The 25,485-nt window shown below is 42.8% G+C and overlaps 1 protein-coding gene across 4 annotated transcripts in view; it reads right to left on the bottom strand.

Moving 5' to 3' along the window:
* CATSPERE (catsper channel auxiliary subunit epsilon) overlaps positions 1 to 25,485 on the bottom strand; it is a 162,151-nt gene that overhangs the window by 23,750 nt on the left and 112,916 nt on the right. For 3 of the 4 annotated variants that reach the window (XM_010353277.2, XM_010353279.2, XM_010353280.2), the window contains 3 exons: positions 13,602 to 13,701; positions 9,007 to 9,093; positions 993 to 1,150 (listed from right to left, as the gene is read on the bottom strand). In XM_010353277.2, coding sequence (XP_010351579.1) covers positions 993 to 1,150; positions 9,007 to 9,093; positions 13,602 to 13,701 — 345 coding nt within the window. The remainder of the gene's footprint in view (positions 1 to 992; positions 1,151 to 9,006; positions 9,094 to 13,601; positions 13,702 to 25,485) is intronic. The other variant, XM_010353278.2, reaches the window with a different exon arrangement.

The raw sequence follows: 25,485 nt of genomic DNA, 5'->3' as shown, positions 1-25,485 counted from the left end.
AGTAGCTGGGATTACAGGCATGCGCCACCATGCCTGGCTAATTTTGTATTTTAGTGGAGACAGTGTTTCTCCATGTTGATCAAGCTAGTCTCGAACTCCCAACCTCAGGTGATCCTCCCACCGTGGCCTCCCAAAGTGCTGGGATTACAGATGTGAGCCACCGCGCCTGGCCTGTTTTTCTTCCGTACCATTCTTTATGCTATTCTCAGGCTAATTTCTCTTGAACTATGCTTTCATCACACCGCTTTCCTTGTGAAGACACTAATGAAGGTGTCTAGGACATGGGCTGAAATTTACTTAAATATTATGAATTGTTGTAAGTTTGTCTCCCTCCTTTGTTTTCCACCTTCCTCATTCAGGGCACTTTCTGCCTTCCTTTGCGACTCCACAAGCCGTAGACAATATGCTAACCTTTTGCTAACAGTTAGCTGCATTCCGTTATTAGTGTGATTTCTTTCACTGGAAGCGTCTGTCCCAGTCTTCTGGCCATGTAAATTCTACTGATGTTCTGTGTTCTCCAGAAAGTTTTCTTTTACTGCTCAAAATAGCATTACTCTTTCCCATCTCTGAATTACTATTGTGCCTGTCAATAATGCAAATAATTATATTTGAAAAATATCTCCTGTATTTTGCTCTGAGTTAACTTTCCTTGGCTTTTATGTGCACCCCTCTACCCCACTCCTCCTTCTCCAGGCAGCTTAATTGTAAATACCTTGAAGGATGAGACTGTGCTTATATTTGGATCTTTCATGGCAACTGAACCCAGGAAAGTCCTTAGAATGTAATTGTAAATTGATTAATTTAATTAACACTTAACATAAAATCTTCTACCCACATAGAATGTTTCATGTGATTGCTACAAAATGAAAAAGCAAATATGTAAATAACAAGAATAACAATGATTGAATGTATAGGATGCATCAAATTAAAAAAATGAAGATTTCATTTTGAAGAACTAATGCTAACACTATTACAGTGACACATATATTCACCTATAGTTTGGATCCAGGATCTTCACACGAAATACATACATTCCAGAATGGCCCAGGGGCCAAAATATATGGTTACCATTAGAACTGTTGATAATCTCGTATGGTTGATTTAAGTCTCCTGGTTTTCCCATAGCATAAGAAAAACAGTGTATATAGTTCTGAGCAAGAAACAAAGACAGAAATGTGAAGGTCATTTTATGACTCTGATAAGCAAAATTACAGTCTCACTTCTCTTGAAAAATTATTTAGAGATATAATGGTTATTCCCTTCTATTTTGCCACTGCAGTGCTCTATATAGCCCTTTAAGAGCTACACTGGGTTAAAATTTGATAAAAAGTGATGCTTAGTGAAGCAAATGTATTTATAAACAATTAAATTAGAGTGTTGAGAATGTAAGCATATCATTTTCCTAAATCGACAAAATACAAAATGCTCCAAAGATGCTTAACTGGGGACAGAAACAATTTTGATCACAAGGTACAGACACAACAGTCAAGATAGTACATCCTTGGGTTTTTATCTTCCCCTAGGATTTTCATTGAACCCCATTACCATTACCATGTCTTTCTACGGGTCTCAGGATACAAACTCTCTCCTGCCTGCCTTTTAAAAAACACAGATGAAACAAGCCTGTATTTTTAAAGGTTCCTCTGTTAAAACAAACACAATGAAAGCAAATGATTATTAAAACTTGCAGATACCTGATCCTACTATTACATGGCATTGCTTCTGGGTTCTTTTAGATCCTATATGTTTTCACATCCTACTTAAAGGACTCTTCCTCTACCATTCTTGTTCTCTGAAAGCTTCTCATTTGAAGGAAACAGGAAACCTTACAAGGCCATTACTTTGGATGTGTCTGAGCTTTTGTCTATCAACATCCTTCAAGGTTGCATGGTTTGGATGCATCCCTCAAAGCTCACGTGTTGGAAACTTGATCCCAAAAGTTGAGATGGGAAGTGAGGTCTAAAGGGTCCTACCAGGGGTTTGGCTCACAGGGGCGCTACCTTCATCAATGAGTTAATGCCGTTATCGTGGAGGGGGTTGCTTATAAAAGGATGAGTTCAGGCCCCCTTGCCTGGCCTCTCACTCGCCCTCACCCTCTCTCTCCTTTTGCCTTCTGCCATCTGATGATGCAGCAAGAAGGCCCTCACCAGATGCCAGCCCCTTGATCTTGGACTTCCCACCCTCCAGAATCATGAACCAATCAATTTCTATTTATTATAGATTGCCCAGCCTCTGGCATTCTGTTATAGCAGTACAACATGTACTAAGACAATGGTATTTTTCTTTTTTCTGCATATCTTGAAACATTCCTCCTTCACAAACAACTTCCTAGTCAATAGAGCTTTGTGATGAATCAGCTCTTGCGTAGTCTCAAAGAGACTTCCTCAGGGCAACTCCGTGGATGAAAATGTTATCATGATTAGATGGCAATAACGATAAGCTCTAGAGGGAAGCTTACTGCATACTGCTGTATCCTCAGTCTGGCACACAGTAGTCAAGATACATTTACTGAATTAATGTGTGTTTTGTTTTGTTTTTAGGGATGGAGTCTCGCTCTGTCACCCAGGCTGGAGTGCAGTGGTACAGTCACAGCTCACTGAAGCTTCGATCTCCCAGGCTCAAGCAATCTTCCTGCCTCAGCCTCCCTAGAAGCTGGGACTATAGGCATGTGCCACCATGCTTGGCTAATTTTTTACCTTATTTATTTATTTATTTATTTATTTATTTATTTATTTATTTATTTATTTTGAGATGGAGTCTCGCTCTGTCGCCCAGGCTGGAGTGCAGTGGCCGGATCTCAGCTCACTGCAAGCTCCACCTCCCCAGTTCACGCCATTCTCCTGCCTCAGCCTCCCGAGTAGCTGGGACTACAGGCGCCCGCCACCTCGCCCGGCTAGTTTTTTTGTATTTTTTAGTAGAGACGGGGTTTCACCGTACTAGCCAGGATGGTCTCAATCTCCTGACCTCGTGATCCGCCCGCCTCGGCCTCCCAAAGTGCTGGGACTACAGGCGCCCGCCACCTCGCCCGGCTAGTTTTTTTGTATTTTTTAGTAGAGACGGGGTTTCACCGTGTTAGCCAGGATGGTCTCAATCTCCTGACCTCGTGATCCGCCCGTCTCAGCCTCCCAAAGTGCTGGGATTACAGGCTTGAGCCACCGCGCCCGGCCCTTTTTTTTTTTTTTTTTTAAAGGAGATGGGCGTCTCCCTATGTTGCCCAGATTTCTCTCGAACTTCTGGACTTAAGCAATCCTCCCACCTCAGCCTCCCAAAGTGCTGGGATTACAGGTATGAGCCACAATACTTGGCCTGAAATTTTTGAAAACTGTTTTATTCAGATGCGAGGTACAATTCTGATTAGGCCTGCCCTTACTTACCTGGATATCATGAAATGTGAGGATACAGACATATCCTACATACTATTACTTCCATTCCAATAATCAATTACAGTCGTGTACTGCATAGCAATGTTTTGGTCACTGACAGAACACATATACAATAGTGGTCCCATAAGATTACAATGGAGCTGAAAAATTCCTATTGCACAAATACTTACCATTTCCTGACATTATTCAGTATAGTAACATGCTGTTCATGTTTGCAGCCTGGGAGCAACAGGCTCTATCATAGCCTAGTTATATAGTAGGCTACACCGCCTACATTTGTGTAAGTACCCTCTATGATGTTTGCATAATAACAGAATTGCCTAACGAAGCATTTCTCAGAACATGTTCCCATTGTGAAGTGATGTATGACTGTATTCTTCATTTATTCTAGGAGATGAAATTGTCATCAAAGTCTGTAGCTAATTTAACAGTATAACTTTAATTAAAGAATTCCAGTAGCACCTCTTCCTGAGAGCAATGTTTGTGGATATTTGTCTTTTTTTTCTGTCTGTCCAGAGTCCATCATCATTTTTAATAGAATGCTGATTCCTCTTGGATATCATCAGAGTGAGGGTAATTCCAAGTCCCCACCTTTCATTCCAGAAGCTGACAGGCACAGATTCTTTTGCTCCCAACCCCAGGACATAACTGAGTTGGTGGCGGGACAGCTCTACCAATCCAAGTTCTCTCCCAGGAATATGAATTAATAATGAGGGCTGCAACAATGAGAGGAATGTTTAGAGGTTGTTCATCAGAGTGCCAGTGCCCCAGCCAGGTTGAAGGACAATTGTTGTGAGTAATAAAATTTTAGGCTAAAATGCATTCCAGAAAAAAATGTTAACATGTGACACGACTGAGTTCAGAGTAATATGCACAGGCCATCAAGATGAGGAGTTTTACATGCATATATTACATGGTAAAAATGGAAATAAAAAATTAATTTTAAAAATAAGAAAAAGGATTAGGAGGAGAAGGTGGCTTACCATTTATATTCTGGTAACCGCAAGTATGAGTGGAGCCAAAAGCCCAGTCTGACTAAATGGAGCAGAAGGCCCACCTGATACTCGGCTGTGTGTACGCCCCTGGCTGGTTGCCTTGGCTGTGGGTTCCCTCCTCGGGTTAATGGAACTGTGATATGAAAGAGCAGAGGAAGTAAATAGTAACCAGGGACAGGGAACACATGTGTCCAGCTCTACTTTGACAGACCTCTGGGAAAAGTCTGGAAGGTATTTGTATAAAAAGCAAAGGAGGAGATCACAAGACGGACAGAGTTTTGTTGTGCATAGAGTTGTATGGACCTGTACTGTCAAGGAATTTTCGGAGAAAACAGACTTGTCATAGATCCTCTGGCTTCAGTTAGAGTCATTATAAAGAATCTAAATGTGTTGTGTGCCCATGTTGCCATACCTGCCCTGTCTGTGGCATCTTTCCGGGAAGGAAACCCCCAGGCAGCAGGGGAGAGACTCAGTAGATTGACTCACGTCCAGGGTGGTGCCAGGTGCAGAAGCTCCAGGAACACAGCTTAAGCAACCTGTGCTGAGCTGAGGAGGCTTTCACTGTGTGTTAGTTTGTTTTCTGTTGCTTATAACAATACCTGAAACGGAGTAATTTATAAGGAAAAGGAATTCATGCCTTTCCAAGGAGGCTGAGAAGTCCAAGGTTAAAGGGTTGCATCTGAGGGCCATCTTCTTAGTGGGGACTCTGCACAGTCCCAAAGTGTCACAGGACATCACATGGCAAGGGGTGGAGCATGACAGCTCGGGTCTCTCTTCCTGTTCTTATAAAACTGCCAGTCCCACTCCCATGAAACCCACGAGTCCATTGTCCCGTTAATCCATGAATCTGTGAATGGATTAATCCATGTATGGGGGCTCTGCCTTCATCATCCAATCACCTCTTCAAGGCTCCCCCTCTCAGTGCTGCCGCATTGGAGATGGAATTTTAACATGAGTTTTGGAAGGGACAAAAATTCAGAACACACTACCAGAACTGACTAATCATCCAGGGAAGGATCTTTGAAGGATTCTTGTGTACAGGCCACTGCATCCTTCGTTTGATAAAAAGCCAGGTCAGGAGTGGGAACTTAGGAACAGACGCCTCGATGGACACAGACCGGACTAGTTATTCTAAGGGGAGAGATAAAGGCTGAATATTTCCTTCTCACTGAAAATTCCTCTATTTCCCTTCTTAGCAGGTCATTTTATTTTATGTAGGTGAATTATTCTATAATTACATTTTAATCATAAGTGGCATCCCTAAAACTCTTGCTTATATTTAATTTAAAAATATTACTATATGTCTCGATAAACTCCAAAAATCATTTTGACATTGCTTTCTGAAAAATCTGTTTCTTCTAGCATTTCTTGCCTTTGTCTACCATTCTGCCATTGTGGTCTGTAGCACTTTTATGAAACAATATGTTGGGTTAATGAAAAATAAGTAAAAGACCCATTTTTAATGTATCCCCACTTGAAAATAAAAAATACCTTATATTTTTTGGTGAAGCGTTCTTCCAGGTCAAAAATAAACTGTGAAACTTGTCCTACCAAGTTAGTTAATACATAGGTCCATGAACTTAATTGGAAAAGGACGTGGTATATTCCAAATATGTTCAGATGCTGTGCATATATCATACAACAAAGCATTGCTAGCAAAGACTTAGTAGCCTTGTGTCATTATATATTTTTGTATATAGACATGCAGGAATATTTACATTGTTTCCTATTTCGTTATTTCCTAACGTGAATGATGATACCTGCTGACTCTTGCTTCTTTTTCTGTGTCACTACCAGAAAGATATCACTGCCTGATATTTCCTGTTACATTATTAAAACTCCCCCCTCCCTTGCCATTATTGTTTTTTCCCCCTTCTTTTTTCATGTGAAAGCCCTCTTGATCAAACCACCCAGCCTCTTAGAAAACAAATCTCTTGGCTGGGCATGGTGGCTCATGCCTGTAAATCCCAGCACCACTTTGGGAGGCTGAGGTGGGTGGATCACCTGAGGTCAGGAGTTCGAGACCAGCCTGACCAACACGGTGAAACCCTGACTTTACTAAAAATACAAAATTAGCCAGGCGTGGTGGCACATCCCTGTAATCCCGGCTACTTGGGAGGCTGAGGCAGGAGAATTGCTTGAACCTGGGAGGCGGAGGTTGCAGTGAGCTGAGATTGTGCCATTGCACTCTAGCCTGGGCAACAAGAGTGAAACTCTGTCTCAAAAAAAAAAAAAAAAAAAAAAAAAGGAAAAGAAAAAATAAATCTCCCCTAGCCTCATGCATTATACACAATTTTTAGCCTTTTTAGCCAAGGACTTTCCTGTCTAGTATCTTCAGCCACTTCAAGAAACTCAAATCTGATTCTGTATTGTGTGGATGTAGACAAGCACTCAGTACCCACATTCTCACTTTCCTTCTCAACCTCCAACCTTACCAGGAGAACTGTGAAAATGCCACTTTTGCTTATGAGTCCTTCAGTGTTTTCCCTAAGAATTTACAGTCCCCAGAGCTACTTCCCTGGTTTTTTTTTAAATGTAGGTGTCATTCATCCTTCTAGAATCAGAAGGACTATGTAGCAATCAGTGTAGCTCCAATAACTGGAAGGCTTTCTATTTCATTTCAGGTCTATGTTTCAGGAAGAAAGCAGCCCTGATTGTCATGTTGAGTTAAGATACAATGTAACAATGACACCCATCAGTAAGAGTGGCCTTATTCACGAGGACATAACTAGTCTTTGCAGGTACCTGCTTTCTGTTATATTCAGACTTCAGACTGAATTCACCCTTTCAGTGGTGAGCTTTAAGTTTCTCACGCAGTAGAATCGAATATGTAGGGCCTGGTGTGGGCACTCTACAGTCTTTCTAGACTGTACGCTACTATTTCAATTGTTCTTAAACATAGTCCCCACATCAGCATATCAGTATCATCAAGGTGCAAATTTTTGGGCCCCACCCAAGACCTGCTGAATTAGAAACTCTGGGAGCGGGACCCAGCCATCTATTTTAACAAGATCTCTTGGCGATTCTGATGTATGCTCAAGTTTGAGAACCATTGTACCATATCATACCGATTGAGGCAGGCTTCATGGTTGTCAGTTACCCAATGAGCTCACTGCTTCTTTGGAGTATGTTATTTCGGCAGAACCTTAGAATATTTAGGTGCCTTTTGTAAGATATGGGGATATCATCCTCACCTATCATTTATACCTATCCCTAACTCCAGACCCATGGATGTCCTTCAATCCTTCAATGAAAAATTAGGAGGATAAGTTTTCTTTTAACTGATTTAATTACCAGTTTAATTCCTTATGATTTTTATTTTTTGATTTGATCTTTTTTTTTTTTCTTTTTTGAGACAAGGTCTCACTGTGTAACCCCGGCTGGAATGCAGAGGTGTGATCATGGCTCACTGCAACCTCAGCCACCGGGGCTCAAGTGATCCTCCCACCTCAGCTTCCTGAGTAGCTGGAACTACAGGCATGCACCACCGTGCCCAGCTATTTTTTCTTTTTTAAAAATTTTTGTAGAGATGGGGTCTTACCATGTTGCCCAGACTGGTCTTGAACTCCTGGGCTCAAGTGATCCACCCGCCTTGGCCTCCGAAAGTGTTAGGATTACAGGTGTGAGCCACCGTGCCTGGCCCCTTTATGATTTTTAAATAGTAGAAAAGTACTCTTTATAACAGGTATATGATCTATAATGAATTACTTTGGTCCACAAATATTTAATGAGCGCCTACAATGCATTAGATGCAGTGAACAAAACAAAATTTCCCTCATGGAGCTTACATTCTAGTAAGGGAGCTAGAAAATAAATAAGATTTTTGAAAGTAGGCTATGTAATGTGTCATAGTTATAAATGCTAATGATATTAAATAAAATAGGGGAGGGAGGCTGGGCGTGGTGACTCAAGCCTGTAATCCCAGCACTTTGGGAGGCTGAGGCAGGTGGATCACTTGAGGTCAGGAGTTGAAACCAGCCTGGCCAACACGGTGAAACCCCGTCTCTACTAAAAACACAAAAATTAGCTGGCGGTGGTGGCACATGCCTGTAGTTCCAGCTACTCGGGAGGCTGAGGCAGGAGAATTGCTTGAAACCAGGAGGCAGAGCTTGCAGTGAGCTGAGATTGTGCCACTGCACTCCAGCCTAGCAGCCTAGGCAACAGAGAGCGACTCCGTCTCAAAAAAAAAAAAAAAAAAAAAAAAGGAGAGAAAATAGGGAGGGACAAATATGGGCTTTCATGAAAGTGAGGGTTAAGTTTTTCCATATGGTGGCCAGGGAAGTCCTCATCGACGACTTGACTTTTCAGTAAAGACCTGAGGAAGTAAGGGAGCTAGGTAGTCTTTAAAAAGACTCACTCTTGATGCTTTCACATGTTTAACAGATATTTAATAATCTGCAAACACATATTTACAGCAGTGAAAATTAAAATAGCAACACAGAACCAACAAAAGATCAAATAGAAATTAAGATGAAGCATTTTAAATATACCACGATACAATATAAAAATAGGATTTCGTTTACCCAAACAAATTTAAATCCAAAATGTTTCCATCAAGTTTTTGTTAATAGCAAAATGCCAGATTAGTTATTCCAAATAAACAATTTGCAAGGCAATGTGTCTCTTACCTCAGGTCCCCAGACTTCTTCTAGGGGGAGGTGCTTGTTCAGTTCAATCATTGACTTCCATGTCTGTGCTTCATGTAGACAACCACTCTGTCAAAAGATCGCATATATATGTGGGTAGGTAGAAGTTTTCACATCAACTTGTTCCTAAGTATTTAATGTTTTGTTGCTATTGAAAATTTTGTATTTTTAAAACTTTTATTATTTAAGTGTTGGCTGGTAAACAGAGGAATTATTGACAATTGATTTTTTGTATATTGATCTTGTGTTGAGAGAATTTTGTTTTGAGACAGAGTCTCAGTCTGTTGCATAGGCTGCAGTGCAGGGAAGATCATAGCTCACTTGCAGCCTCGAGCTCCTGGGATCAAGTGATCCTCCTGCCTCAGCCTCTCGAGTACCTAGGACTACAGGCATGTGCCAGCATGCCTGGCTAACTTTTAGTTTTTAAATTTTTGTAGAGATGGAGCTTCGCTATGTTGCCATGGCTGGCCTCGAACTCCTGGCCTCAAGCCATCTTCCTGCCTCAGCCTCCCAAAGTGTTGGGATTACAGGCATGTACTTGGCTGGGAGAATTTCTAAACTCACTTATTAATTCTAATTGTTTCACATGAACAGTTGTGTCATCTGTGAATATGACAGTTTTATGTTTTTCTTTCCCATCCTTATACCTTTTATTTGTTTTTATTATTTTTTTCTTATTACAAAGATCTTCAGGAATAGTGTTGCATAGAAGTGGTGATAACACCAGAGGTCAGGAGTTTGAGACCAGCCTGGCCAACACAGTGAAACCCCACCTCTACTAAACATACAATAATTAGCTGGGTGTGGTGGCGTGCGCCTGTAACCCCGGCTACTCGGGAGGCTGAGGCAGGAGAATCGCTTGAACCTGGGAGGCAGAGGTTGCAGTGAGCCAAGATTACACCACTGCACTCCAGCCTGGGTGACAGAGTTAGACTCTGTCTCTAAAACAAAACAAAACAACAACAACAAAAAAGAAGTGGTGTCAACGGCCACCCTTGTTTAGTTCCTTGTTTTGTTCCTGATTTCCAAGTGAAAGTTTTCAAATTTTTACCATTAAATACAATCTTTGCTAAAATTTTTTGTATCTATATTTCAATAGGTGAAGGATGTTTCTATCTCTTCATAATTTTCTAAGATTTATTTATTTATTTATTTGTTTAGAGACGGAACCTTGCTCTGGTTGCCCAGGCTGGAGTGCAGTGGTACGATCTCAGCTGATAGCAACCTCCACTTCCTGGGTTCAAGTGATTCTCCTGCCTCAGCCTCCTGAGTAGCTAGGACTACAGGTACATGCTACCACACTTGGCTAATTTTTGTATTTTTAGTAGAGACGGGGTTTCACCATGTTGGCCAGGCTGGTCTTGGAGTTGACCTCAAGTGATTGCCTGCCTCAGCCTCCTGAAGTGCTGTAATTTTTTTCTGAAAGTTTCAGCTCCAAGATAGGAATTGAGCAACTCAGCTACAGGCATGGATAAAGCAGAAAGATGGGTGTTTCAAGCTGCCGTGACAGCAAGCAGAAATAATACTGGGAAAAATGAGATATAGATAGAGATACAGAGAAATCGGTATTGGCAAGATGGTGCTGGAGAACTGAACTATGGAGCTCACGCTGGATAGGAAGGGGAGGGAGGAAACATGAGAGAGAGAAGGAGAAAGCAGAGGGTTCAATACAGCAGATGGCCAGGTTGTGTGAGACAAAGTAGGAGCCTGGAGCAGTGTGAATAACAATGAGAGAGCTAAAGGATTGGGGGTTGAGGCCAGAGGGTAAACTGTTTGAACTGAAATGCAATATTTTTTTTTTTTTTTTTTTTTTTTTGAGACAGGATCTTGCCCTGTCACCCAGGATGGAATGCAGTGGCATGATCACAGCTGACTGCAGCCTTGACCTCCTGGGCTCAAGCGATCCTCCCATCTCAACCTCCTGAGGAGCTGGGACTATAGGTGTGCACCACTACACCAGGCTAATTCAAAATTTGTGTGTGTGTGGAGAAAGGGTTCCACTATGTTGCCCAGGCTAGTCTCAAACTCCTAGGCTCAAGCGATTGTCCCCCTTCAACCTCCCAAAGTGCTGGGATTATAGGTGTGAGCCACCATGCCCCCATCCTTAAATGTAGTTTTAATGGGGGCTGCTATATTAGTTATTAGTCAAGATAGTCTCTACATGCTGCAATAATAAACCCCAACTCTCAGGAGATTTACAGAATACAAATTCTTTTTTAAAAAAATTATTATTATTATTATTTTAGACGGAGTCTCACTCTGTCACCCAGACTGGAGTGCAGTGGCACGATCTCAGCTCACTGCAACCTCCGTCTCCCAGGTTCAAGCGATTCTCCTGTCTCAGCCTCCAGAGTAGCTGGGATTACAGGTGTGTGCCAGCATGCCCAGCTAATTTTTGTATTTTTAGTAGAGATGGGGTTTCACCATGTTGGTCAGGCTGGTCTCGAACTCCTGACCTTGTGATCAGCCTGCCTTGGCCTCCCAAAGTGTTGGGATTATAGGCGTGAGCTACCGTGCCCAGCCAACAAGTTTAACTCTTGATCACATACAGCCCAATGCAGATGTCCTTGGTTAGATGGTTCGGACGGTGCCTCTCCTCAAAGCTGTGAATTAGGAACCAAGGCTTTTAAAAATGTCTAGTGGCCCCTTGCATTCCAGCTCTCATCTACGTCAGCCTTGCTTGTTGGTATAATACACTGATGTAAGGTACGATGGAAGGCGTGAAGGTTCACGTGATTCCTTCTTAGGCACTTCATCTGGAAGTAACACCTATGACTTCTGCTCATATTCCAGCCATGAGAACCAGTCATATGGCCCCACCTAGATGCAAATGCATCTGGGAAATGTAGTCTCTGTTTAGAAACTTTCCCAGCCATACCCCCGTAGGATGGAGGGCAGAATTCAGAAGTCAATGGCGATTGTTTTCAGGGCAGGAGGAAAAGTGATCCAGTTCTGAGTGTATGGTACCAGTAAGTAGGGATGGCATAGATGTCGACTGAATGGCAGGAGCCTCAAACAAATGGAGTTATACTTACAGCAAAGAGACAATGACCTGGAAGTGATACAATATCTCTTAGTGGCCTTTGGCTAAGGTCAAGTGCAGGAATGATACTATGGATGAGGGAGAACATCAACCCCAAATCTCACCCTTAAGTATATGGGGTGAGAGAAAGAGTACTCTTGGTTCGATAGAACTGTAGGAAAAGGGTTATCCTCTGAGGCACTTTTATTGAAGAAGGATCTACAGCACTTAACCTTGAGGCATAATGGAAAGGTTTGAGAAGGAAGAGAGTGATGGGAGTCTGGACCAAGGGAGAAGACGGATACAATAGTATAGGGATGAGACTGTGCAGAGGAAGCAGACAGAACTTACATACTAGGTGCTGAACAAGTATAGATGGAATGTGTGGTGGGATGGATGCATTTGGTTACATAATTGAAAAACAATTGCTAGGCACAGTGGCTCACGCCTGCAACCCCAGTACTTTGGGAGGCCGAGGCCAGTGGATCAATTGAGATCAGGAGTTCGAAACCAGCCTGGGTAACATGGTGAAACCCTATCTCCACTAAAAACACAAAAATCAGCCAGGTGTAGTGGCATGTGCCTGTAGTCCCAGCTACTCAAGAGGCTGAGGCAGGAGAATCGCTTGAGCCCAGGAGGCAGAGGTTGCAGTGTGCTGAGATTGTACCACTGCACTCCAGCCTGGGCAACAGAGCGAGACTCTTAAAAAAACAAAAACAAAAACAAAAAACAAAAGAAGGAATTCTTGCAATACTCTGGGGAGCGGCAGGTGGAACTCAGTTCTCTTGGCTGCCATCTAGGTGGGTTATACTTCCGGATAATTAAGGTGTCTGGTAGATAAGAACATTACTTTGGAAAGAGCCATCCCTGTTTTTTTGTTGTTGTTGTTGTTGTTGTTTTCCGAGTGAAATCTATGGGGAATATTAGAAATCAGTGCTGGTAACTTCTAGGGAGGCTCCATCACGACAGGAGGTCCTCAGGGCAGAAAGGCCCACACAGGGAGGGGAAATGTGTTGACTGGGAGTGGTGAGAACACTTTGCTGTGGCCTACAAAGTGAAAGGGTAGAATAAGGGAGATTCACCAAGGAAGCCAAGAGCAACCCGTCATGGAGGGTGGAAGGAAATCAGCAGAGTGTAGGGACATTGAAGTCAAAGTCAGCAGGGTCAAATGATGCCGAGAAGTCAAGTGAGACGAAGCCCAGAGTGTCCATTTGACTTAGTGCAAAAGTGATACATGTCCTAAAGCCAAAGGCAGACCCATAAATACTCAAACACCGAATACTGTTTGGAGAGAAAAGAAGACTCAGAGTTGCGTCATCCTACTATAAATGTTATTTTATTTTTTCTGACCCCTTTACGTCTGTCTTATGTGACAACAACTTCCTTTTTTCATAAATGAATTTGAGTAGCCATATAATTTAATCTAGAGGTGATTTTTTTTCCTACCCACTGCTGCCTTATTCTATTTGCCTTAGATTGCTTATTTATAAATTTAAAACAGAAAGACATTGTCTAGTTGCATGCTAAATTCTGGTTAAATCCAAAGATGCCATACCTGTGCCATAGTATTATTAAAGCTATAGTCATCCCTGCCATGTATTTCCCACACTATGAAATTTGCTCCAACGTCTTTAACGTAGCCATTATCATCAAATCTGAAAGAAACAACACACAGAAAGATACTAGTTTAATATAAAATAGAGGGGTTAAGAGTTCCAACTGCTGAGTCAGAAGTGCTGAGGTTTAAATCCTGTCTTTATCACTTCATAAAGTGATAAAGTAACTCCGGCGGAGTTAAACTCTTGAAGTCTTGATTTTTTTTTCTGTAAAATAATAACAGTACCTATTGTTTAGGTGTCTTTTGACAGCTGGAGGAAATAAACAGATGTTCTTTCATTCGCCTCTCAAAATAAAACCTGATAGTAACAAAGGAGAAATGTTTTACTTTTTGACCATCTGGAACTCTAAGTTCTCTTCACTGGACAGGGTCCATCTGTTGATCAGGTGAGGGTAGCTTAGGCACTGCTGTCATGGGTGTTAGCAGGGAGAAGGATGGCAGGATGTGATGGATGGAGAAAGGGCAGAGCAGGATGCCCCGGTGTCCTTTAGCTCATATATTCATTGGCTGCCTATTATCTACTAGACGTACTAGAGAATGAAACCACAGAATTATTGTGATGAGAACGGAGATGCTGCAGATCTCCCCGTAGGAGGAACCAGCTGGATGGTGTGGCTGAGTCTGGAAGGATCAGTGATGTCGGTAAGTTGAGGTGGGACTGAGAAGCAGATGTAGCCTGTACGCTCCCTGGATCTATAGTCACGCCTAGCCCATGCTCAGAGAATGGATGACAACTTCTATCAATAGCAGACACCAGCAAAGGGACTCAAAGATGGACTGGCTACCCCTGCTTTGATGCTGGGGCTGGAGACACAGGCCCCCTTGGGCTTATTTACCTCAAATTCAGTGAGTGTTCAAAAGAGCTGTAGTGCTTCATATTAATATTTTTCTCCCTGCCACCATGTGAACACAGAGGCTTGAGCTCAGAGGTAAAAGTTCAGTTCTTGATAAAGTCGTGCCTTTGCACACCAGAACTTGTGACCGTAAGAATGGCTGTATGTTTTGCTTCTCCATCAGTTACTCCCATATTTCTGAATGAAATTGTGCCCCCTGCCCGTTGGCTAGAATTTCACTTAGGACCTTAGTGTCAGGCACTTGTTTCGAGGCTGCTGGCGCCGGGACTGTCGCCCCACCTTCTCCATCTGATAGAACTTCTTCCTGCACTCACTTCTCTGTCTCTATCATCCAAAATAACAGGTCCTTGACAGCGTCTCCTGACTCACTGCCCCATCTCTGCTTCACCTCACAGCTGTATCTGGCTTTCTAGGTCTGCTAAACTTGCTACCACCCAACCCTTGTTATTCAAAGCATTTATAGTCCCATTCTCACAAACTGGGGACAAAAATTTCAAATGTCAAAAAGTGGTACCTGAGAATAGGTACCTTTCCATCCTACTTAGTTTTGAGAAGTCATAAAGAGATGAACTCAGAAGGTTAGTTCTTAAACAGCATGACTAGCTAGGGATTGGAGTATTGGTGTTTGGCTTCTTTTCTGATAGGGAAGAAGGCCACAGAAAATTCAAAAACTCTACTGAGAGCTCTGGAGCCCTTTCCCAACAGATGAATACACACGTGTGTAGGCACACGCGGATTTCTGTATAGTTTCAGAGATTTGGGTCAGGCTTTAGCAAAGCTCTAATTCTAGGAGCTTTGGAAAGAACAGAATGTTTGATTGCATTTTCCCAAAGTCACCAGACTATTGAATTATTACTATTTATAGGTAATTTAGAGATGGGGTCTTGCTCTGTTGCAGAGGCTGGAGTGAGTGGCACAATCATAGCTCACTATAACCTCTAACCCTTGGGCTCAAGGGATCCTCCTAACTTTAGGACTACAGGTATGTGCCACCACACCCAGTACATTTTAAAATTTTTTGTAGAGATGGGGAGTCTCACTATGTTGTCTAGACTCATCTTCAACACCTGGCCTCAAACCATCCTCCCGCCTCTGCTTCCCAAAGCACTGGGATTACAGGTGTGAGCCACCACGCCTGGCCAGATTCTTAAATTATTAAGAACTAGTGCAAGCCATATGTTTTATTTGAAAAAAACAAAATCTTAATTGAACTGAGCTGGCATCTTTCGCAAGAGCAATACGCTACACTGTCATCTAGTGGCAATAAGTGTAAATTACATGACCCATAATTTCTGGATTTGTAAAGATCTTTCATAATGTTTAATTTATATCATTGAAAATATCTGACAAAATACTTGTCTATGTAAGCATGGCTTATTTTCATGAATGTTCTTTAGGGTATGATACTAATTAAGCCTCAGAAATGCAGAAATGTTACTAGTTGGCAACTCTGCCTTGCGATTTGTAACCTCCCCACAATGGCAGTTCCATTTTGGGAACTGGGAAACAGGCCTCTCTGTGGACCTGCAAACCTATTAGACGAATCCTTGTGGCTATCCCATTGTATTAACCATGGCTTTCATCTTCTGTATTCTGATGCCATAACTTCTGGGGCCTTGTGCTCCCTGGGGGGTCTGCGGAAGGTCAGCCAATTCCCAGAGATAGCAAACAACTCTTCCAGGAGCCCCTGCCTATGAAAGGGGGTTCTTTATTAGTAGCCCTGGGCTACTATCCTCCTACCCTCATCACCCCAGAGGCAGACACCCTACAACCAGGGGACAGTCCCTAGTCCCCAGAGCGCCATTGAAATTATTCAAAGTAGCCAATTTCAAACGTGCTTACCCTGCCTCTCCTATTCCTTCCCACAGAAACTGCAATAAGGCTCTGCCCACATTTCCCCCTCACTCCCTCTGCCTCCTGACTGACCCTGGCGTTTCCACGTGTGGCCCCGTGGGGCGTGCCTTGCCCCAGTTTCCAGGGATCTGTATGTATAATACACTTCCTTCCTGATGGTCATCTCCGCGTCTGTATATCTTATCATACCTGACTAAAGCGAATCCTCAGGACCCTTAAAACACCCACAATATCTGTTCCTGAACTCCCTGCAGGGTAACAAAGAAATCCTGCCCCATTGTTTCCTCCAGGGTTGCTTCTGTGGCACTAAATTCTAGTTTGGGATTGGAGAGTAATAGACTCATCATCAAATGCTAGTAAGCGTGAGGCGAGCCCTGGGACTCTGAATCCAGCTGTGATGACTTCGGTTCCCAGCTGGATCACACTCCCAGGACTGGCTTCCTTCTTATGAGTGTTGGACAGTGAATCTATTGTCCTTTTATTGGTCAAACTCTGCCGAGCCTTGTACCTGAGCCATTCCCTATAAGGATAAGGCATTTATTATAATCCAGAGGCCTAGACTATGGGCTAATTTCCCAGTGGCCACCCCTGCCGCTGATGCTGCTGATTCTCAAAGCTTAATTGATTCGAGTCTGCCAGAGTCTCAAAGTGAGCAGCTAAATTCACCTCTGATGAATACCTGACCGGCTGCCCAGTTATCACCTATGTCTACCATAATTCAATGGAACTGGGCGTGGGCCTTACTGATCTGCCCCTCTGTCGTTGGCCTCTAGTATTCAGTTCATTATCTTAGGAGAATTGGAAGCAAAAGGTTTGATCAAGTGATTCGTAGTAGCAGAGAGACAAATAAGTTATTTCTAGAAACAAATGCTGCCACAAGAATCCCAAATAGTGCCGTTCCAGTAGACTACTCTCCCGCCTCACCCTCTCCCATCCCCCACTTGTCCTCTCATCTGCCCCTTGACCTTGTAGAGATTTCCAGCTCCCCAATTCCTCTCTCCCTCCCACCCTCCCTTCCTTCCCCCTCTCTCTCCCTCCCTGCTTTCTCGCTTTCTCTCTCTCCTTCTTCCCTTCCTCCCTTCCTTCCTTCCCTCCTTCCTTCTTTCCTCCCTCCCTCTCTCCCTCTCTGCTTTCCCTCCCTCCTTCCCTCCCTCCCTCCCTCCCTTCCTTCCTTCCTTCCTTCCTTCCTTCCTTCCTTCCTTCCTTCCACAGAATTTCACTCTGTTGCCCAGGCTAGAGTGCAATGGTACAATCTTGGTGCACTGCAACCTCTGGGTTCAAGCGATTCTCCTGCTTCAGGCTCCCGAGTAGCTGGGATTACAGGCACCCACCACCAGCCCAGCTAATTTCTGTGTTTTTAGTAGAGACGGGGTTTCACCATGATGGCCAGGGTGGTTTCGAACTCCTGACCTCAAGTGATCCGCCCACCTTGGCCTCCGGAAGTGCTGGGATTACAGGCGGAGCCACCGTGCCCCGCCCTCCCTGCTTTCTCACACAGCATTTCTCTCCTACATTCTCTTCGTTCCCTACTCAGCCCATTCTCATGGCTAATCATCTGACCCCCAGTTATACTTATGCTAATTTTGCTGGTGAGAAATCTGTCAGTCTAGGCGACATTCCATGGTAGGTAATCTGTCTTATTTGTATGACAGCGTATGTGATTTTCCCTTTTTCTTTGCTGTTTTATGGCTTCATTCTGAGGTATCTGAGACTTCATGCCAATCCTCAACCATATGATTTGGGCCTTAAATTCTGAAAAGTTTTCATATTTTCTTTCTTTTCGTTGAATGTTGCTTCTCTTTTCAACGCATTTTCTGTAATTTCCCCTTCTGGAAAAAACTATTAAGCACATATTGAAATTTGTTATTCTGCTGAAATCGTTTCTTAGCTTCTTTCTTATTTAACTGTTTACCTATTTGTGTTGCATCCTGGTAAATTTCCACATCTCTCTTTTTTCAGTAATTCTCTCTTCACGTGTATCTAATCTGGTTTGTAATTGTGTCTAAAATTTTGAATTTAATGACTACATTTTCACGTCTAGAATTTCAAATGTTTAAAAATATGCCTTTCTTTTCATAGTCATATTATTTCATTATGATTTCTACTTTATTTTTCCTCTTTATTCATTTTGAACACATTTTCTATATTGTTCAGATTGTTCTGTTATTTTTTTTTTTTTTTTTTTTTTTTTTTTTTTTTTTGAGGCGGAGTCTTGCTCTGTCGCCCAGGCTGGAGTGCAGTGGCCGGATCTCCGCTCACTGCAAGCTCCGCCTCCTGGGTTCCCGCCATTCTCCTGCCTCAGCCTCCCAAGTAGCTGGGACTACAGGCGCCGCCACCTCGCCCGGCTAGTTTTTTGTATTTTTAGTAGAGACGGGGTTTCACTGTGTTCGCCAGGATGGTCTCGATCTCCTGACCTTGTGATCCGCCCGTCTCGGCCTCCCAAAGTGCTGGGATTACAGGCTTGAGCCACCGCGCCCGGCCTGTTCTGTTATTTTTAAGCATTTGTTTTGTGTGCTCATTTTTCAACTTATTTTATCTGCTGACTCACCCTCATGAGGACCCATTTCCTTAAATGTTTGTAAATGTAGATGATCAATTTTGTTGATGGCGGCGACTTTTCCAGTAAGAATATTATGTCTCTGGATTTGCTTTTCCAATTACCTTTGTTTCAAGGGGTTTGCTTAGGGGTTTCAAGTCTACTTGATAATTTTTAGCTTCATTTTTCTTGTGGCACTTTCTATGACTAAACTCTATTCCTATTAGGTATAAGTTCAGATCCACATCCATAGGAGGCCTGAGGCGAACATTTTGGTGGACATCTTCTATTCTTATAGGAGGTATGTTTTTGCCTACAAATTCATGTAGGTTACAACCTTCCTTGTGGCTGACCTGGGCATTAAGCAGAGTTTTCTAGTCAGTCTCTCTCTCTCTCTCTCTCTCTTTTTTTGGACTAGGTAGCTCTTAATATATCCTGAATTTATGAAATAGCCTCTTGGCCTCACAGGGGCTTGAAAACCCAGCTTCCAATTTCTAGTTCCATTATCCTGGGCCAATACCCCTGGATCGCACAGGCAGGCTGAAGAGCGTTGCTCTAATGTTCAGTTCTCTCTTCACTTCTGCAGAGTGCACCTTCTTTCTTTCAAGTTTAGTTATGTACAAAATATTTTTGTTATGTTTTATCCAGGATGACGTGTCTATCACAGGTAGGGAGTGACTCAACTTAGCTCAGTCTGCTATATTACTATAATCAGAATGACTCACTTTTAACCTTCCTTTCCTTATCCTCAAACTGTAAACATGCTCATCTATCTTCCTCCTTAAAAAAAATCCAGGTTATATTTTGTGTTTTTCTCTATAGGTAAATTCCTGTCTCTTTTTTCTATTTTCCAGCCAAAAGCTGAACAAGTGTAGACTACATTTTGCCTCTACTTGTAAACTTCTAGTTTATTTTGCAAATCCCCTGCAGTCTGGCTTCTGTTGTCACCATTTCGTAGAAACTACTCTCCCTTGAGGAACAGTAAGGAAGCCACTTGCTGCATCTGAGTGAGTGAGGTGAAGTTTAATCGGAGAAAGGTAACAGAGGCAGAAAATCAAAGAGAACCTTGGAAGTCATTTTAAGGGCTTGGCTTTTACTCCATGGTAAGGACTTTGAGCTTTGGAGCAATGTCCTTTGACTTTGTTTTCAAGGTTTTACTCTTGCTGCTATATGGAGGCAAGAGTGGGAACAGAGAGAGCAACAAAAAGGCTATGGTAATAATCCAGGTCAGTGAGGATGGCTTGGGTCAGTGTGACAGCAGGCATTGACAAATAGATAGACCCAACAGGCTTTGCTAATGGATTTGATGTAGGGTATATGAGAGAGGCAGGAGTCAGGGAGATTCCAGTTTTGGCCAGATCAACAAGAAGGATGGAGTTGCTATCACTTAGAATGGGGAAGGCTACTGGTGGAAGCAGGTTTTGAGGGGAAGATTAGGAGTTCAGTTTTGGACAGGTTATGTTTGATATATCTATTGACATCTAAGTGGAAAAGTGGTATGTGTATTTAACATCTCAGTGGATGTGTGAGTCTGGGGTTCAGGAACTGTATCTGATTACATTTTATAGACCACCTTGCAGTTAGATTTGAGCCACGACAATAGGTTCTGGATAACGGGATGTGGGTGGGAACCACCTCTAGTTCTGAGCCTTTAAAACATCCCATACAATCCTCCAGTCTTTTTCCCAGACATGGCGGCAAGCTAGGAGAGACCGTGTCCAGATGATGTAGTTCTGCATATCAGATGATGACATGGAGAGTTACCCTAAGCATACTTGACAGGTACAAGGGGAGATGGTCAGGCTGTAGGTGCAGTGTTGGGATATATCAATATATTGAGACATCCTGGCCCATGTGACTGGATGACGACATTCAAAGAGAAACTTGAGATGGGGAAAAGAAAAGAAATCCCTGAGCCTTGGGGCATTCCAACACTAAGAGGTCAGGGAGAGAGAGAGCCAGGTGTCAAGCTTCGGAGCGGGAACGTTTGTAGTGCGAGCGGCAAAAGAGAGAATTAAATATGGGTGATGTTGAAAAAAGCAAAAATATTTTTGCTTTGATTTAGAAGTGTGTCCAGTGTCACACCGTGGAAAAGGGAGGCAAGCACAAGACTGGGCCCAATCTCCATGGTCTCTGTGGGTGGAAGACAGGTGAGTGGCTGGATTCTCGTACGCAGATACCAAGAAGGACAAAGGCATCGTCTGCGGAGAGGAGACATGGAAGGAGCAGTTGGAGAATCCCAAGAAGCACATCCCTGGAACAAAAATGATCTCCACTGGTGTTAAAAAGAAGGCAGAAAGAATTGGTCACTGCCTTACTTACTTACAAATCAGAATTGTCTCATTCTTTTATGTGTACTGGAGTGCAACTGATCTCATACACCAGAATTCAGCTCATGTATAACTGGCAGAATATTTTTGTTGGACAGCCCTGATAAGTAAGACTGGCTTCTGGTTAAATGAATATGATCAGTTTTTTTGAATTTTGACAGTAATTCACACTCAGTAAATGCTCTCCCTGTTTCCCCTTCTAAAGATATGATTGGACTTGATGAGTAATGCTCAACTTTTCACAAAGGCGAGAATGCCATCCCCAAACCTATTGGAGACTGGTTTTTAATTTAGATGTGTATAACTAGTTATTTGAATATATTTTAATATTGGAAAAATCCTTGCCCTGTCTCAGAACCAAGCAAGACTCACCTGTTTTTTTTTTTTTTTTTTTTTCAATTTGTGTTCATTTGCCTGTGAAAGGCAAGGGCTGAAGATAAGGTCGCAATGTTTATGTTTTTGGTCTTAACTCTGCCAGTCTAATTAGAATTTCCTGTATCTAAAATGCTGCCTTTTACTTATTGAAGGGCATTTTAATGGTTTATGTGTCGTATCAAATAAAAACACTTCTCACACTTATAGATGACCTTGTCATCTTTTAAAAGTCAGTGTGACAAGAAATAGTAGCAAGTTAAACTTTACTTTCAGACTCTTTACTAAGTCAGACTTTTAACTTAGGATTGTCATTAAACAGCCATTCAAAAACGCAAAACTGTAGAATTCCTGTGTATGTGTGATTGGCAATGGCGCTTTGCCAACTTATTAGAAGGATTAAAGTAGAGGAGTTATATACAAAATTATAAATTATAGGTGATCATAAGACTTAAGAAAATTAAAAACAAAATCTCAGATCATGAAAAAAAAAAAAAGAAATCAGGGAGGAACTACGTAATTAAGGGGGTGCTACCAGCAAGGAAGCAGGAAAACAGGAGAATGAGCTATCCTGGAAGCCAGATGAAGAAAATATTTCAAGTGGGAGTAAATGATTAACCATGTCAATTCTTGTCAATGAGATCAAGGAAGGTGGGACCTGAGCATTGACCATCGGTTTAGCTGAATGGAGGTCACGGATCATGTTGGCTGGCGGTACCAGTAGAGTGGTGAGCACAAAGGCCAGACCGAGGGCAATTTGGGAGAGAGTGGGAGGAGAGCTGATGACAGCGACCACAGAAGCTGAAGGGCTAGTAAGGTCAAGACAGGGATTTTGGTGTTGTTTTGTGAACAAGTTGTTGATTTTGTTTTGCTTTGTTTCTTGGTGGGAGAAAGACCTGTGTATTTCCAGGATGAGTCAGCAGAGAGGGAAAAGTTGATGATGGAGGAGAAGAAGGAGAATTTCAGGAGCAATGTTCTTGATTAGGAAAACCGGTGGGGATCTAGCTTACAAATGGAGGGATAGGCCTTAGACAGATACACAGACAGTTCATCCATAGTGACAGGAAGGCAGACAGAGTTCCTGGTACAGTTGCTTGAGGACAGACAGATATGGTGGTGGAAGTCTGTGGAGGATCCCTTCTAACTGGTGTCACCTGTGAGTCATTCATGTTCCTCATTCTCTTTCCCTTACCACTCACATCTATCAATTATCAAGTCCTGCCTATTATAATCACTCATTTTCTTTCTTTCTTTTTTTAAAAATTTTACTTTAGGTTGTGGGGTACATGTGCAGAACGTGCAGGTTTGTTACATAGGTACACATGTGCCGTGGTGGTTTGCTGCACCCATCAACCCATCACCTAGGTTTTAAGCCCCGCATGCATTGGGTATTTGTCCTGATGCTGTCCCTACCCCCCGACAGGCCCCAGTGTGTCTAATCACTAATTTTCTTATATACAGGATTCTTCTTCTTTGTCCTTGTTGCTATTGCAGTCATCTGTTTTTCTCCTCCTAGTGATGCAGGTGAACCCCAAACTTGGGGCTCAGCTTGGGAGGTTTTTGGCTTCACTCAGGAAAGAATTCAAGATTGAGCTGATGGTGAAAGAAAGAAAGTTTATTAGAGCGAAGTGTACAGCAGAATGGCTGCTCTGTAGACGGAGCAGGGCTATCCCACAGGCAGAGTAGCACTCATGGATAGCTGGCTAGCTATATTTATACTATTCCTATATATATGCTAAATAAGGGGAGGGCGATTCAAGAATTTTCTAGAAGGGGGCAGGGACTTTCTGGAACCATATAAGAAAACTTCTGAGTTATTGCCATGGCATTTGTACTGTCATGGTGCTGGTGGGAATGTCTTATGCAAATGCATTATAACTCTAAGTGCTAGCTGGTTTTGGCCAGTTTCTTGGCTACATCCTGTTTTGATCGGCAGGGTTGTGAAAACAAGTCCTGCTGATCTCCTACCTCACCAGCACTACCAATACAGTTGACTAGCTGGTCTCCCTACTTAGATTTCTTTCTCTGAAATTCATCTTCTACACCTCTCCCAGAAAGAACTAGCTAAAGCAAATATTTGATCATGCCATTCCACCGTAAGACTTGATAGAAGGCCTTCCATGGTCTGGAATCCAGCTAGCTAGCTTCCCGGCCTCTTCTCCTGAGACTTCGTGACTAATTTTTGCCTCAACAACATCACACCGTTTGAACTATACATTTTCTTCCTCCAACTATCTGTTTTACTTGAAAGACTGACCCAGTAGAATTCAACATTACTCTCCTCACTTCTCTCCTTCCCTCTTCTGCCTCTAGCAAAATATTCATTATCCTTAAGACTCAGTGACTCAGCTCAAATGCAAATCTTCTGGAACATTTCCCAGAGCCCCGCTCTCTTTACAGCTGGGTTGGAATCTTTTGCGTTTCAATCCTAACCACCCAAACTGTTCCATTCTATCATTACACTCAGCGTATCTGTGCATATGTTTCTCTGCTCTATCAGACTCTTCTGCTTTTCAGGGTGGAAATCCTGTCACTTATCTTTCCATTTCCAGGGCCTAGCACAGTTCTTGGTGCAAAGTAGGTGTTTAGCAATGATGAACGGAAGTGTGCACTTCTCTGAGAGAGAAGGTTAAGATTTTTTAACCTTGGGGGGTTAAGCATTACATAAACAAACACACACAAAACACAAACACACTAAGCCTCTGGTAGGGAAAGCAGTGCTTTGGGTGCCCAGGAAAGGCAGTGGCATGATTAGGTGTCTAGAAGAAGATCAAAACTAAGAAAGCAAGCAGATTAGCCGGAGAGCGTGGAGAGCATGGAGAGCTCTGACAGATGGACTGCTGGAGTATGATTTAAGAAGCAAAGGGCACACAGTAGCATCTTAGAAGTGCCACGGGCAAGGGGTAGGGGCCAGACCATGCTGGCAGAGGCCTGCAGGATCCCAGTGGGAAAAGTTCTGGTAGCAAAATTAAGTTGGAGCGTCTTATTCATTACTTCTGTACCTACCCACCCTGAGAGATCTCAGAAGCTGTCTGCAGCCTAAGAGGTCCCCAAAAGCTGAAAGCCTTGACTAAGAAAATTTTGTTGGTGTTGTAGACATGGGAATTTTACTGCCAGCAATCTATCCTAACAGCATACCTGGACTAGTGACCAAACATGTACATGAATGGATATTCACTATTATTTATCTACAATAGCAAAAAATTTAGACATGTGAGTCATTTATCTCATATTTTTCTATATTTTAAATTTTGTCACAAGCTGTATAACTTCCATAATAATAAACCAAAAATATAAGAATAAAGTCAGAGAGGAAAGCAAACAAATATGAAATCAGTTGGAAAAGTCTTCCTAATAGCATTTCATTCATATTTTTATTATGAAATATTATTTGTTTTTGTTTTTTGAGCCAAGGTCTCACTCTGTTGCCCAGGCTGGAGTGCAGTGGTGCGGTCCTTGGCTCATTGCATCCTCTGCCTGCTGGGCTCAAGTGATCTTCCCCTCTCAGCTTCCTGAGTAGCTGGGACCACAGGCACACACCACCACGCCTGGCTAATTATTTTAATTTTTGTGACGACAGGGTCTTGCTATGCTGCCTATGCTGATCTCGATCTCCTGGGCTCAGGCCATCCTCCTGCTTAAGCCTCCTAAAGCACTGGGATTACAGGTGTGAGCCACCGTGCCTGGCTGAAATATTGTTTATAAGAATTGAGTTACGGATGGTCGGCGCAGTGGCTCACACCTGCAATGCCAGCACTTTGGGAGGCCAAGGCGGGCGGATCACGAGGTCAGGAGATCGAGACCATCCTGGCTAACACAGTGAAACCCCATCTCTACTAAAAATACAAAAAATTAGCCGGGCGAGGTGGCAGGGC

This window comes from Rhinopithecus roxellana, chromosome 8 (genome assembly GCF_007565055.1).
Source record: "Rhinopithecus roxellana isolate Shanxi Qingling chromosome 8, ASM756505v1, whole genome shotgun sequence".
Lineage (NCBI taxonomy): Eukaryota > Metazoa > Chordata > Mammalia > Primates > Cercopithecidae > Rhinopithecus > Rhinopithecus roxellana.
Note: the sequence above shows the minus strand (reverse complement) of the source record. Positions and strands in the feature narration are given on the sequence as shown.